Source organism: Osmerus mordax, chromosome 14, assembly GCF_038355195.1.
Source record: "Osmerus mordax isolate fOsmMor3 chromosome 14, fOsmMor3.pri, whole genome shotgun sequence".
Classification (NCBI taxonomy): Eukaryota; Metazoa; Chordata; class Actinopteri; order Osmeriformes; family Osmeridae; genus Osmerus; species Osmerus mordax.
This window is the reverse complement of record NC_090063.1, coordinates 12,345,075-12,360,101: the sequence shown is the minus strand read 5'-3', so window position 1 is coordinate 12,360,101 and position 15,027 is coordinate 12,345,075. Positions and strand designations below refer to the sequence as shown.

Below are 15,027 nucleotides of genomic sequence, written 5' to 3'. Positions count from 1 at the left end.
AGACATTCCACTGCCTGTAACAAATGCCACTGTGTATATAACAAAAGAATCTTTATTGTTCTAGTGACAGTCTCTGTTACATCTGTAGGGGCAAATATAAAAACACTTAAGAGAAAACATAACAGCAAGTATACATAGCACCAAGTACTTCAACTGAGGGAGTATGGTTGTATAGTTGACTTGACAGAGGCCCTCCTCCCATGTTGAAATAGCAATCACAGAATGACTTACAACAGGCACACATGCTGTGGGGCCCCATAACCCACGAGACAGATCCTGGGGTCAGGTTGGACAGCTGCTTTTCAAACCCAAGACAATGTATCTGTCAGCTAACCAGGTAAATACAGTCTATCGCTGTCAAAGAATCTGAAGACAGAAGAACTCCATATGAGTATATTTACTCCCTTAGACTCATACACACACCTGCATACAAACATACAAAAAAGTGATACTGCAATGTGACTTAAGATCCATATCAGCCAGTCTTCAGAACGTCAACAAGAAAAGTAGCATTGTTCTAATATATAGATTTAACGATTTGTGATAAACGTATTGCACCTAATAGGAACTAGATTTACAACAGGGAGGGGGAACTAAGGATGTGCATCAAAGGGGATAGGAGGAGCTACAGGGTTAACAATCTCTGTTTGGGATAGTGCAACAGACAGGCTTGATGACATGTGTATTAATGCTTTGGGTGAAAACAGAATTATCGTCAAAATACTCTCGCTACAAACATTCTATAAGCTAACCACTGCATCACGTCATATAGTACCTAAGTATACTCTGAGGCCTGATGAGAATTAGTTATATAAAAAAGTATTACACTTTAATGCATTTGACAGCTCACAAATTAGGCTTAGTAAATGAATGTTCACACAATACTTGATATTGAGTGAGGTCAGGAGTTCTGAGTTTATAAAGATATTTCAGATGTTGTTGCAGGCAAGGCTACTCAACTCTAGCAGGGCATTGTTCCAAAAAACACTGCCCTAGAACTAAAGCTATATGACAACCTCCTAGTGAAAACAGAGTCGAATTATAATGAGGTATATAAAGAGGGGGGGTGGGAGGGGGCAATCCCTCACAAAAAATAACATTAACATTTGTCCTTCATTAAATATGGCCGCTCTGAATGGGCAAACGAAGTGCTTTTGATTCTATCAAACTACTGTTTACACTGAGGATTTAGCTGTGGTAGGATGTTTCATACAAACTGAAAGGTGTGTTGGGGGGGAGGGGGGATTTGTAGACATCCACTGACTTAAGAAGCAGGACGGGAAACAGAACATTAAAAATAGTGCAACCTCAAGCTTTTTCGTTAAGTTAGGCTTCTGCTACATAATTGCTGGGTGCGAGACTGGGGGGAGAACGGCAGTCTCTGGTTGGCTGAATGTCTGAAGGCACCCGGTTTACCGCAGTCACTAAAGGATGGAGGAGTATAGCTTCACTTCGAGCTGCCTGTAAAGACAAAGGGTCAAAGTAACAAACTTGTTAGTGATGCGTTTCAAGTTTGATAAAGAATGCTTACAAAACTGAGGAAGGGATGTAATTACCCACTACAAAGTCACGCCATCTCAGCCCGGTTAGGCCCCTTCCCCGGGACTGTCTAATCAACTTTGCTGGTGATGGAAGCAGTGATTCACTGGCGACTTTTTCGAAGCTTCTCTGCTTGCCTTTCCTTATGCCTGCCCCCACACCATGCTGATCCATCTCATTTAGTGAGGAGCAATCTGACTCCTTTGTCTTTGTCCTCTTTTTCATTCTCTTCTTTCTTTGCATTTTCACAGCTTTATTGTCCTCCTCCCTTTCTCTACCCTCCACTCTCCCTCCATTAGGGCAGTACGCGGAAGGTGAGCCATCATCTAACATCACAGTACAAGTGTCCCAGTCCTCTTCAGCGGTGGACTCTGTGTCTGGAGAGTTGATCTTCTTTAAGAATACTTTGCATTCTTTCAATGTCTCTGGGCTCCATGCTTTAGAGCTGAGTCGCTGCGCTTTCGGAATATCCGCCATTTCTTCAGTCAAGTGAGCAGGACTAACAGGCCAAATGTTCTCTAAATCATCAAAAGAATGATCTGTTGCAGTTGAAGAGAATGGTTTCTCACTGGACTTTAAAGAGAACTTCACCTGCTCAGGGAATTTGTTTGCAGGGATCCCTCGCTTAACCAGTCTCATGTGATTTGTTAGTCTTTTTGGCCTATTGACTCTTTCTCTCCTGGTCAGAAACTTTGACTTCACTCTAAGCAGATTGGACAGGTAATTTCCCATTCCTCTCGCCTTCCACCACCGTGCTCTCTGACATAACCTCCCAGGAGCAACTGTTGAAGCAAAGAGTTGGTGTTTGACAATCCGCCTGCTCCTATACCATAATCTTTCCTGTGCTTGTCGGTGTTGGGTTGGACTCTTAGGAACTGCCGTAGCAAACTTTTTGACATGTTTGCGCAGTCTCTCAGCCTGTGGGCTTGGGGAAACGCTCCCCCTGTTGGTAACACGGGGATAGTGCATAACCTCATAAGGGTTTCGAGTGCTTGCCTTTTTGACAATGGCCAAGGACTGTGTTTCTGTAGTCTGCATAAACCAGGAACAAAGCTGGCCCATGCTACAGGACCTTGGCTTGGTAGGAGGACAGTCGAACAGCATCCTGACCATGGAAATGGGCTCTGGCCTTTTTGGAGATGTAGAGGAAGCTTTCACAGACACCCTGGTTTTCAAAGATGTCCTTTCCTGGTTACTATGGGTGTCAGAGATCCAGGTTTCAGAGACTAGACGTATCCTCCGTGCCAGCTCTTGGCTCAGGGTCCTTTCCTGGGTTGACACTGCCCACCATTTTAAAGTACCACTTTGGGGGAATATAGAGTCCATGGACACCCCTGCCACATGGCTCAAATCTTGACACACCTGTTTTCTTTCATTCCATTTCCCAGCCTTCACAAATAGATGTGGTTTCTCCCCAGAGGTCTCCCCTCCCCCCTGAGCTTCCTCCTGCTTCCTCTGGCTGCTGGCTTTGTTTAGTAAGAGCTGTCTGGAACGCCGCAATAAAGCTGTACTGTGGCTGTATGACCTAGACGTGGCAACAGAGTGCAGCAAATAAACAGAGGGCTTCCTCACTCTTACAGAATGACGGACAGGTACAGGACGCTCTTTCCTATTGTCCTTAGAGTCTTCCTTATTTTCTGTTTGAGTGCCGTCGTTGCTTGTTTGAACACTGATTGTCTTAGGATCTTTGGAAGGCTGGAACTCTGGCAGGAGCTTTTTACGGATTCTCTGTGGAGATTCTCTGGCATCCCTGTTTATGTGGATCTTGCGTTGCCTGGGGGAAACTGTGGTTACAGTGACTGATATTCCAGAAATCTTGACTTTAGCAGGTCTCCCTGGTTTTCTCATAGGTACTGCACCTTTAAGCTTTTGACATTTGATGTTGCTGCTGGAGTGAGGGGCCTCCTTTCTATCTTTCACAGGCCTGACAAAATTTAAATCTTCCACTATTGGTGGAGCATCCTTTACAATATTGTCCTGAAACACATTTGTTTTGTCCAAGTGGGCATTTGTGCTTACAACCATAGGAGACTCAATCATGCTTGTCTGGAGGAGACCTGAGTCCTCTAACACAAGCCTCTTGCTTCTTCTTGACCGTCCATAAACCACTGTAATTTTAAGGTTCTTGTTGAGTTTATCCTCCATATCCGGTTCAGGAGCTCCTTTTGGATTTACAACACTGGTCCCATTAGTTCCTGGGCCGCATGCTTGATCCAGACACTTCTGCTTTGGCGGCCTACCAATTGGCCTCTTCTCCCTTTTCTCCAGTTGAGGACCCAACTTCTTGGGGCGCCCTGGACGCCTCTTTGACGTGGTTTCGTGAAAAGGCAGGGGACCCTCCTGCCTCTCACCACCAATACCATTCAGTGAGCCAGTTGATCTGTAAGTGTCAGTGACGACAGCTTGTTTAGGTGGGCTACCCTCTCCAGATTTTATAGGACTCCTCTTTGGCGGTAAAGCAATACGCTCTACAAGTGGACTCTTGGTCTTTTCAGGTGTTCCAGCCCATGACGACGACTCACATGGGTCAAATGTTTCCTCTCCCTGTCCATTGGAGCCAGAAGCTGCTGACCTTAGAGTGTATCTAACACCATCTTCACCCACTGGAGACACAAACATAAGTTTTATTGGACTGATGTACTGGGTGTCTTGGCTTTTGGCAGAAGTAGTGGTGTTGTCCAAGGTCAAGTCTCCTTTTTGCTTTGAATGGTCCTTGGGAGATTTAATGCCTAGTTTGGATTCTGAATTTAGACGTTTTGTTGGTGAGGATTGTAGTCGTCCATTAGGCCTCGCTACACTTTTCCTAACATCTGTCCTTTTCTGCAAGGAGTGTTTTGGTGAACTCTTATCAGCAGAGGGTACTGTGACTTGCACACTCTGGCACACTAGCACAATGGGGGGTCTTCCTGGACGTTCTCCCAGCAGACACTCACCGGCATTCATATCATTTTCCTGTCTTTCAAGCTGAGGTGTGGAATGCAGAGGTTCTTCTCTGGCTTTATGGACATTATTGCTAGCTGTTTGTGAGTAGGGTGCATCTGACCCATTGTCAGTAAGACGCCTGCCCTTTAATGTTCTCTGGCTGAAGATGCTCTCAGAGAAACAAGCAGCAAAGTACATTTTCCTTGGCTCTGTGACATACGAGGAAAACCGCTGGGGAGGAACAATTTGTCTCCTGGATCTCTGAACCGTGTTTCTCCTTGATTTTCCTTGAATGGACATAGGCGCTTCTTTCCTTTCTGGTCTACCTCTTTTACTCTGACCACTGGCTCTAGTAAGTGAATCATTGTTATGGCTTGGAGTAAGAAGCTGTTTATCCGTCCTCGGGATTTCAGGCAAGTAATGGCCACAGGCTTTGTCAACGCTTGGTGTTTCTGATTCATCCTTAACCACAATTTCAGCTATGGTGTTTTGCTGCAGTGTGATTGATGACATTTGATTGTCCACAGATGTTCCCTCCTCCATATTGGCCATCCCCTTTCCCTCATCTTCTGTAAGCATCTCCATTATTACCTCCTCTGTGACTATCACAGTCTTTACCTCCTCTACTACACTGCTCTTCTTTCCTTCATCTGATGTGACCCGGTTCCATTGAGCCTCCTTCCTCAATCTCTCTATACTTTCCTCCTCCGCGACGCCCCTACCCTGTCCTTCTTCTTTCTTCATTTCAACCACCTCACTGATGTTGCTCTTCACCACATTCTGTGTCCCCCTCTCGATTCCTCTTTCCTCTGTCAGAGTGTCTGTCTCTCCAATTGGGATTTTCTCAACCTCTTCCTCTTCTCTGACTCTGGTATTCTCCCAGTCCTGTGTCATTTTCTCCAATTGGGCAATGTTATTCTTTCTGATTCCCTCAATTTCTTCTTTCACAGGGCTTGTCTCACAGGAGGAGTTAATTGGATGGGATGCAACAGCACTGCCATCTTTCGATTTGCCACTCCTTCCAAGAGATCGCTTTCTCCAGCAATTGTTTGGATCAAGTCTCGCCAGCTCTCGTTTGATTTCTAGGGTGTGTCTTCGGGTAGAAGGCTGGTCAGGCGTCTTCGTCATGGCTGCACGTGCCTCTTGTCGCCGGCGAAAACGTGTCTTAGGTGATTGGTTGGCGTTGATGTCGTGACTGTGAAAGAGATCACTGAGGTTGTAATCGCTATTTTTGTCTTGATACAGACACGTGGTGATGATCTCATTTAGGTGGGCTTCTTTTTGCGATTCCAGGCTCTGATTGGATAAGGAGCACAAGTTGAGACCTTTTTCCAGGCTGTGACTGGATAATGAGGTTAGGGGGGGAGGATCCTTTTCCTGAGGTTTGATTGTCTCCAGTTTCTCGCTGAAGCGATCAACCACATCCTGCAGTAAACTACCACTTTGGTTCTGCTCTGCTTGACTCTGCTCAGGTATTTTACACTCTGGATAGTTTATGATTTCCACATCTACAATCACTCCTTGTTGGCCGTTGCTCTCCACATAATGGTCTTGGACATCTTCCCCTTCGTCTCTGTGGTGTAGAAGGGAGGGAGGCTTTTCCTCAGCCTTTCCATTGATGTCTGAGGGGATGGGAGACAGCGGGGGCGGGGAGGGACTACGGGGTGTCTCCCTTATTAGGACAACAGAACATTGGGGATCTTTGCCTCCACTTACTTCTTTACTTCCCTCTGTTGTATCTCTAACCAAACACGTATGTTTCGAGCAGCAGGGGCAAGGCAGAGGGTTGTGAGAGCTACTACAGCAGGCAGTTGAAGCAGGGCACACAGAGGAAGTGGGACATAATTTGGAGGTAGGGCTCAAAGGGGATGAAGAGGAGGAGGACGTGAAGGCGCAAACCACTTTGTTGATGCGTCCAACGGCCAGGCTTTGACATGGGAGGCACTGGAGGCTCTTCAAGCAGAAACAAACAGGACTACCCGGGTCGGCTGCCATTCTGCAGCTCTGCACACAGCGGCAGCCACTTACTGAAGGATCCTGTATGTCACTGAAGGTGAGAGGAGCGCTACTATGGGAATTACAGTCTAATGACAAATAGGTGGCTAGACTACTGGTTTGACTGTTACAGTCACTGGAGGAATAGGTAGGGGCTCTGCTGTGGGAATTGCTATCGTTGAAGGGTGATGAAGGAGGGGGAGTGCCGTCCTGCAGCTCCCCTGCCCGATGGCAGCAATAAGATTCGGCCTGAGTGAGTTGGGGATGGGTGCAAACAAAAGCCCAGCGATGCTCCTGGAATGCTACTGTTAAGATTTGCTGCAGCAGTGAGCGGTGGACAGGGCAGAGCATTTGGAGAACCGTCTGCAATGCAGACTTGCATCCATTTAAGGTTTCCAGCATCCCGGCATCTTCTGCTTCACACTGAATTTCTTCAGAATTGGTTGGCAACTGCATGCTATAGACAGAAAAAAATTATCATTAAAGTTGAGTGAGTTTAAGATGTTCTACATTAAACATTTTAGACAGCAAAAAGGTCAATTTCAGGTTCAGAATTTTGACTCTGTGTGCTAGTCAAGATTCTGCAAAATACTACACCTTGAGGATAATTCAATTGTATACATCTGCTAAGCTCTTCCCCACTAAGTTAAAATGACCCCATGATGGCTGAAGAACTGTTTTGATCAGAATACATTTTATTGATGAGTTGCCGAGGGCAGAAAATGCGATTGTAGCAACGCTAAAAAACATTTTAAAATCAAATCGTTGCACTTCTTACAACTGTCAAATGATTTAGGTCCTACAAACAATACATATTTTAAAACTTCTTCCCAAAACAAACTGCTAAAGAAGTAATTCCCTATTTCTTATTTGGGCTGCAGTGCAAGAACGGCAGTTAAGGATGTTTCCTTAACGGACTTTTGACAGGAAATATCCTATTTAATCTATTAAAACATTATTTAAAAACTACGATTTAAGATCAAAACAATTCATCAAATTAGGTTATAAAGTCAGCATTGCAAATTGCTGGGAGACGTTGTCATATGTTCATGAGGACAAACGTTAGTTCAACGTCTTTTTTTTAGGGGGGGTACAAGGGAAACAAGTTGTAGATTATATAAATTAAAATCACATTTAAGTAGCGTGTTCATGCAGTTGCAGCAATACACATTTTACATTGCTTCAAAGTGCTTCATTACAAATCAATAACTTCAAAACATTTAACCATTAGACTCACAATACTGAAGCACATTCAATAAGTACATTCACAGCAAACGCTAACACAAAACACTGCCATACACTAATTTGAGAACATCAATAATTTATAATAGTGCAATTGATTAATGCATAAATATGGGATTTCAGTTAGCAATTTGATAGATTTGTAAGATGTTGAGTAATAACAAACCTTGTACAGGTAGGCCTATAGTTAAAAGTTAACCATTTGGTAAAGTGGAATTTCTGCAAACTGACTAGTTTTAAACTACAATTATGCAGCTTTTAACTCATTTCAAGCTTATCAATCAATATGTATCTGTAGCCATATTGATATGAAAAGCACTTCCCAGAGAATTACGTGCTGAGGTTAGCTGTAGTTTCAGACAGGCACTAGTGTACTATTATGAGCAAAAAACATTCAGTAGTTGTTCAGTTGCCAGGGTTACTAGTTTTCAACATTAGACCTGAGGTGGATCTAAAGCAAGTAAAGCAACAAATTATTTATAACCTACATTTTTCAGAGAACACACAAAACGACTTACAAAATAGTAATAACACCGCAAGGACAAATACATACACAAACAGGCAGAAACGCCACCAACACCTGCAATGCCACTTAACCATTATTTCTTTCTCTGATTTTGAGATGATTAAATGATCATAATTTAGTATCAACAAACATTGTTGTATAGATAAATTTTCCCTCCCATAAATGGCTTGTTTCTGTATGAGCATTTACACTTGGGTGTTCCTTGAGTGATAAAAGCTTCATGTTGTGTCCATATGTAGGCATGTACGTAGCTCAGACAGAGTATGAAGGTGTGAATCCAAAAGAAAAGGCTCCAACCAGACAGTCAGTTAGCTCGGAAAAAAAAGAGAAAAGCAGATAACCAGAAGTTTAGAGGCAGACAGTCCAACAACCCAGAAACTGAGTGAAAGAAACCTTTGTGAAGAGCTGTCAAGTGACCCGAGTAAAATTTTGGTAAAAGCAGAAGGCGGCAAATACAGAACGCCGCTCTCGGATTTGGATAACAACAAAGAAGATAAAACTTTTAAAGAATTAAAAAGGTGAGTTACCAGCAGCAGATATGTCATGTGAGGTTTTAGAGTGGTTTTCTGTGGTATAGAGATGCAAACCTTTTGCAAATTTCAGCGAGAGAATACACATTTCACAATAAACTACCATTCCCAAGCTTTACCAAACATGCTTCATGTTTGCATTACAACTAAACTTGGTGCGTTATTCTGATTAGATTTCACATTGAAAGGAAACAAACACTTAATATTGGGATATATCCACCTTGCTTAAACAAATTTCTTAAAAACACAGTTGACCTGGTCAACAGCTAAATAGCATACAAGAGCATGCCTCATTCGGTTACAATGGATCCATCTTTGTCAGTTTGCATTTTCTTGTCCGTTGTTAGCTTGGTAAGCTATAGAAAGAGAGGCAACTCCAATCAGGAGCTTTTAAAGTTAAATCAAACCTGAATATTCCCATACTAGCAGAATGTGAAAGCCAGACATGATCACTAGTGTATACCATATGTATACAATATCCCTGCAGGTGTAAGTCAGACAGTAATTGAAAGAGGGAATATAAATCAACCCCCAATGTACATCAAGTGATGGGGTAATACTAAGAGTACTTCAGAGCAGAACTGTCAGACACTTTGATTTGATAATCCTGACAGAGATCAACATTGAATTGTTTAGGTTTTTGAAAACAAACAAATCCGATGGGATATGGTCCCCAAGACCAACAAAGAGAAGCCGTCATATCACATTTCAACATACAGTCTGTGAAATACCTGAATCATAATCTCAGTTTCAAAGGCATGGTTTGTGTTCAACAAGTGTTCCCAGTACATAATACATTTAACCTGTGAGAGTTGGAGAATTCAAGTGTTAAGGGTTCAAGACCAGTCATGGGCCTAGAACCTCTTGACGACAGCAGCAGTTGAGGCAGATGTCCCTGAGTTTGTGGAACCCGCGAGGGTTCCAGGGTCGGTTGGGCGGGAGGTGACAGGTTTCCTTTTCGGTGGAATTTTGAGTGTTCCAGATCGTTCCTTCACCTTGTACTCCAGCGTACTGTGGGGAATCCCATAAACCCCTTGGGCCTTTGACACACTCATGCGGCCTCCCATCACCATTGTGATGGCCTCCTCCAGCAGGTCATGGTCATATTGGCGGTAGCGTCCGCGCTTCTTCCTCGGCTGCTTGTCCTTGTCCCGACGATCCCCTCCTTCCTCAGAATCATCGACTGAAGAACTGCGTATCGCCAGGCGGCAGGGTGACATGTCTGCTCCGCCAAGACAGACGTCAAGCAGGAGGTGGGGTTTGAGCTTGACTGCTGTGGGTCTGGCTGCAGTACCAATGGAGGTCCCCTCAGTTGGGGAAGTGTGGAGGTGCAGGCTCTCAGCCAGGCTATAGGGCTCGAGGTTGCTCGGTCTGGGTGGATTGGATGAACGGACCTGTGGGATGCGAAGAGGAGTGGGGGGGTCACTGCTGGGAGTGGGGCTTGTTGGAGAGCTGAGGTCATCCCTGAGCTGAGGATGGGAGTAACCCAGCACCTTCAGGAGGCTTCTTGGATCAAGACAGGACGCCGAGGACGAAACGCCACTGATTTCCTGATTCTCCACGATCTCTCCTCCAAGTTCCGCTTGCTCCGCCCACGCCGCCACCCTCTGCAGTAGGAGTCGTGCCTCTCCACCTTGAATTGCAGACACCACATCCTGTGACGTCACTTCATCCCTGCCGGTGCCCTTTCCAGGATTCAGACAACATAGCAGGCTTAGCCCACCCTCAGCTAACGCCTCTAGGCTCCGCCTGAGCGTGCGGGGCGGAATCCCGTAGAGCAAAGCGGCCCTGTGCTCTTCTAGACTGCCAGAACGAACATCCCTCAGAGCTTTAGACAGCAGCCCCTCTGACAGCTCCGAGCTCCTCTCAGGGTACTCCTCCCTCTGCCTGCGCTGCCTCCTAGGGGTGGGAGGACCAAACACCAGGGTCAGGGTGGAGAAGAGTCACAGATGGGGGAAGAGGGGGGTTTTGGCGAGGGGGGTCCCACTCCTTTATGCCTTGTGTAGGTAACATCACTGCGTCTCACATCTCATGTTTGGCTCACTCACACAGCCTATGGGCTGTTACTCTGTGCTGTGAGCATTTCTTTCTCACACACTGCAGTGTGTCTCTCACATACACACACACTCACGACCAAGTAGGACAGTCTGTGAATGGCTGTGGTTACTTAGGCACTCACACACACCCAGTAGTTTTGTAACCCAACGGGAGCTTGAAAGTCCTTGTGTGAGGGTCCTATGCTTGAGGATAGTGTTATCAGAATCATACTGGATCAGAGTAAAAACCAGGAGGTAAAACGATGTACAGTCCAGTGTTCCTCTTTGTTAATTCCTGAGCAGCTGACAAACATTATTGTGAAGTAGCTGTGACGTTACCGCTCAACAAGAGATAAGAGAGTCAGACCCTTTAGAATTGCAACACCAAAACACAATAGGGCACAAACAAAAATAAAAGCGCACGAAAAACTAATATACAATGTAAATGCTTAGAAACCCTTTAACCCTTCCTATAAACAGCAGCACTCGTCGCTAACTGACCTAATGTGAACAATTAAATAAGTAAAAATAGCCACTTGAACTTACACCTTTGTAAATTGCCTGGATAGTTTAAGGTAACATTATGCCATGGTGTCGCAATGCACAAGCATGTTATTGTATAGGACATGCACACTCTTTAGTATGCAGGTGTAGAATATGAGTATGGGGGGTAAGTGTACAAGATGACCAATGAGAGAAGAACTCACCCTGACAAGTTCTGATTGGTAGGCAATGATGATGGGGCCGAGAGAGCAGAGGTTCTCTTTGAGAGGTCCAGTACACCCTCTGTTGGGAAAAGATCAAACATTCAAATGTAACCTATGGCGTGAGATTTGGGTCAAAAAATGTACATTTAACTCAAATTAATTAAAACGTTAAATACATTTTCATCTGCAAAAATCCAAATGGATGTCAAACCAGACAGTGTCGGGTTTAATTGTTTACCTGGCTGAGGTTCCTTCCCATGGTTCTCCTGGTACTTGCTTACAGTAAGGTCCAGGGGAGCATCTGGGTCAGGTCGAAGCAAGGCAGTAGTGTAGCCATTCTTGGTGGTGTAGAGGGGGCTCTTAGAGGCATACTCCAAGGCAAACTGATGTATCATTTTCTTCATCAGCTCCTGAGCCACCAGAGGGACGTTGGTGTCATAGCTGGATAGAGGTACATCTAAAATACAAGAGATGGTTCAATAATAAAACTGGTTATTCTAATAACTATATGCGGACACATTTCCCCGGGGCGCTACACATTTTTTATTATCTGAATATGAGCTCACAAACAAATTTGCTTAGGGACATATTTGTTAGAACATTATCTGAATACCTGAAATAAACCTTGGGTTAAAGTGTATGACTGATGGGATATTTTTATTGGCCCAAATATGAATTTGTCCGGGTCATTAAATTGGTGTGCTATTGTTTGGATTGGCAGTATCTCACCTTTTTTGTGGAACACAGTGTAAAGGAACCTGTGTGCTGATTGGTTGCTTTCCATGAAGGATGGGGCCTGCGAAGGCATCTCATCTGAGGGTGAGGACAGGGGGGAAGTGGCCACAGGGACATGATCCTGTAAAAAAAAAAAAGGTTTTGCAAAACAACATCAGGTACACATCACGGCAAACCGCATGTGACAAATTTCCTAAACAATACAGACAAAGACCCTGGCTCAGCACCACACACAGATTCACAGAATAGAACTTACACCGAGTTTGTCGAGCTGAAGTGTGCAGAATGAGCAACTGGCATCCATGGACCAGTTGTCCAAATCCTCTGGTTCACAATCTGGACAGACACACAGTGTTTCGCTCAGTCTATTTGTTTCTAAATCTGGCTCTAAAAAGATAATCTTAATATCTAAACAATTTTGACATCAACAAACAAAGTGGCCTTTTTTGACTACTGTTGTTAAAGTTGAGAAACAACAAATACACACATCCTAGCTAACTTACCATCAAATATACTGATGTCTTTCAGAAGTAATGGTCCATAGATTCCCTCCAGAATGCTCTCAAACCCTGCATAACACAGAAGACAACAATATTACAAATCTGAAAGCACATTCAAGGTTACTGCTATGGGTTATGACATGATACATTACTATGAGTTGTGAAACACACTGTGCTCACAATAACATACAGAACTGTCAGTAAGCAAGTAACTTCAAGACCAAAACAAATTCTAAATTGTTTAGTTAATGGTTAAAATAAGATCAAAGCAAAATAAGAAGCAGTTTCACTACATTAATAATATTTATAATCTGTATAAATGTTATACAGACCCTTTCAGACAGCAAAAACAATGTTGCATGCAACTTCAGCTCATTCATCCTTTTTACACAAGTTGAACCGACACACTTGTCATCACTGAAATGGAAATATAGTTCAGCACTAATAAGAAAAGGTAATGGGGACAAATATATTTGTTCATTAAACTGTATGCCTAGATTAAAGGATGTATAGATAAATATTTCTAATTTAGAAATTTTAGCTAGTTTGAAAGGATTCAAACCAAAATGTCCCACCCCCTCCCTTCAAAGCCACACCTCCAAAACACATGAACTGAAGCCTGACTACTGCCAGGAAGTAGGTAGGTACACAGACAAGTAGCCCGTCCAATTATTGCATTCGGTCCGAATGCAGTCCAATCAAAAGTTCTGGTCCAACCTTAACGATTGGTCGTGTTTATTACAGTTCTGCAATGCCCACAGATAACTGATTGATTTCATTTTACTGTCAAACCTGTAGATTTATTGATTGCTATCAGGATGTGAAGTTTGTTTCAGCAAATATGACAAAAAGTGCCTCTCAAAAACATTACATACCCTGCCTTTAATTTGCTTATCTGCATGTGTTTTTTTTTAAGGTTCCATCTCTTATAAGACAGTTGTAGAATCGCATCTCATAATGACTGCTGCTTTCTGTGGCCTTAGGTGGACTAATACAGTAAAAAGAAACAAATGGAGCTAATAATTTTTTAACTTGCTAGCCTTCTTTGATTATTTTGAACGCCCTATTGAAATATTAACATATGTAAACACACAATCTAATATTGCTATAAGCCCGTTAAATAGTGGGTAGCTGGCTAAATGTGTCACTGATGATGCAGCACCAAAATACCAAGTTCAGTCACGCAGCTAAAATTGATTATCAACTTTTAACACGTGAATCATCTACACAAACCAATGTGTGTGCAGCTAAACTGCTAAGCCGTATAGCCAGCTAACCAATATTGTAAGATAGCTGGCTCCGCTTGTCAGGTAAATTGTCCGGTGGCTTACTTACCATTCGTCGGTGGAACGAAGACATTTTCAAAAGGTCACGTGGGCAGCTAACGTTACCGGACGGCCGTTAGAATCATTGGCACTCCCCTTATTTTGAGACTACAGAAAGCTAGACTAATGCCTGTACTAGTAGTTGCAGAACCTCGTTTGTTGTTTCCCTTAATGATAAGCTGAATAACACTAGCTTCACACTACAGTACTATGACATTTGACTAAACGTCATATGCCTGAAATATCACTAGTATTCTTCTACTAGTGGTCTATGGCTGGCAAGCTAATTCAAGCCAACCCCACTGACAGTCCAGGACAAAGACAACTAGTGCTAGCTAACTAGCTAGCCAGGGTAGTGCTAATATTTACAGCAAAATAGTCTAGCTACTGTAGCGATTTAAAGAGGTTAACTAGTCTAGCTAGCTCTAGCTAATACGATTTGGCTGCATGCTAGCTGGCCACATAAATTGATTTCTTCAATGAATTGATGCAACGCTAACCTTAGCCAGCCAGCTTCTGTTCTATACCGAGGCAGCCCTTTCCGAGCGTTGTAATATCTTAGTGTTTTCAGCTAGCGTTGTTGTTAGTCTATCTAGCTACCTAGCTAGCCTCAAAGCAATCAGGTTAGCAATATATGTACCGTTTCCCATTTGTGCTACCCTTGAAGAACAAACGTAAATGTTATCTTACCCACGCAGTGTATCAGTTTGTGCCGCCAGGAATCGAGTTTCAGTCTGAAACCTTTCCTTTCTGCCGTGCATTTTGAGTTGGGGCACTGTACATCCGCCATTCTCTCCGTCCTCCTTCCCCCCTGCTCCCTTCACTGCCGAGTAACGTCAATGAGCAAAACACACAGGGCCTGCGCGCGCATTCTCAGTTTCACTCAACCACATTGCCCAGAACTACCATTAGCACTAGCTAATTTGTCGCAAGTCTCGATTCACTGAGCCAGGCAAATATGCATTTAGTT

General features: G+C 43.7%; 2 protein-coding genes across 2 annotated transcripts; both read right to left on the bottom strand.

Moving 5' to 3' along the window:
* Positions 1–34: 34 nt before the first annotated feature.
* Positions 35–6,967, bottom strand: LOC136955990 (uncharacterized). Its single transcript, XM_067249787.1, has 2 exons — positions 1,561–6,967; positions 35–1,461 (listed from the first exon to the last, which is right to left on the bottom strand). The coding sequence occupies exons 1-2, from the start codon at positions 6,910–6,912 to the stop codon at positions 1,327–1,329; spliced, it is 5,487 nt and encodes a 1,828-aa protein (XP_067105888.1). The 5' UTR covers positions 6,913–6,967; the 3' UTR covers positions 35–1,326.
* A 1,880-nt stretch (positions 6,968–8,847) lies between these two features.
* lcorl (ligand dependent nuclear receptor corepressor-like) lies at positions 8,848–14,854 on the bottom strand. Its single transcript, XM_067249789.1, has 7 exons — positions 14,748–14,854; positions 12,736–12,801; positions 12,489–12,568; positions 12,227–12,353; positions 11,736–11,954; positions 11,498–11,576; positions 8,848–10,653 (listed from the first exon to the last, which is right to left on the bottom strand). Exons 1-7 carry the CDS (start codon positions 14,845–14,847, stop codon positions 9,609–9,611), a joined length of 1,716 nt encoding a protein of 571 aa, XP_067105890.1. The 5' UTR covers positions 14,848–14,854; the 3' UTR covers positions 8,848–9,608.
* Positions 14,855–15,027: the final 173 nt, after the last annotated feature.

Coding starts and splice junctions, on each gene's coding strand:
- LOC136955990 (XM_067249787.1), bottom strand. CDS start 6,912: ATGCAGTTGCCAACCAATTCTGAAGAAATTCAGTGTGAAGCAGAAGAT. Junction 1,462..1,560: donor TGAGATGGCGTGACTTTGTA/GTGGGTAATTAC, acceptor TTGTCTTTACAG/GCAGCTCGAAGTGAAGCTAT.
- lcorl (XM_067249789.1), bottom strand. CDS start 14,847: ATGGCGGATGTACAGTGCCCCAACTCAAAATGCACGGCAGAAAGGAAA. Junction 12,569..12,735: donor AGACATCAGTATATTTGATG/GTAAGTTAGCTA, acceptor GTGTCTGTCCAG/ATTGTGAACCAGAGGATTTG. Junction 11,955..12,226: donor CACTGTGTTCCACAAAAAAG/GTGAGATACTGC, acceptor CTTGTATTTTAG/ATGTACCTCTATCCAGCTAT.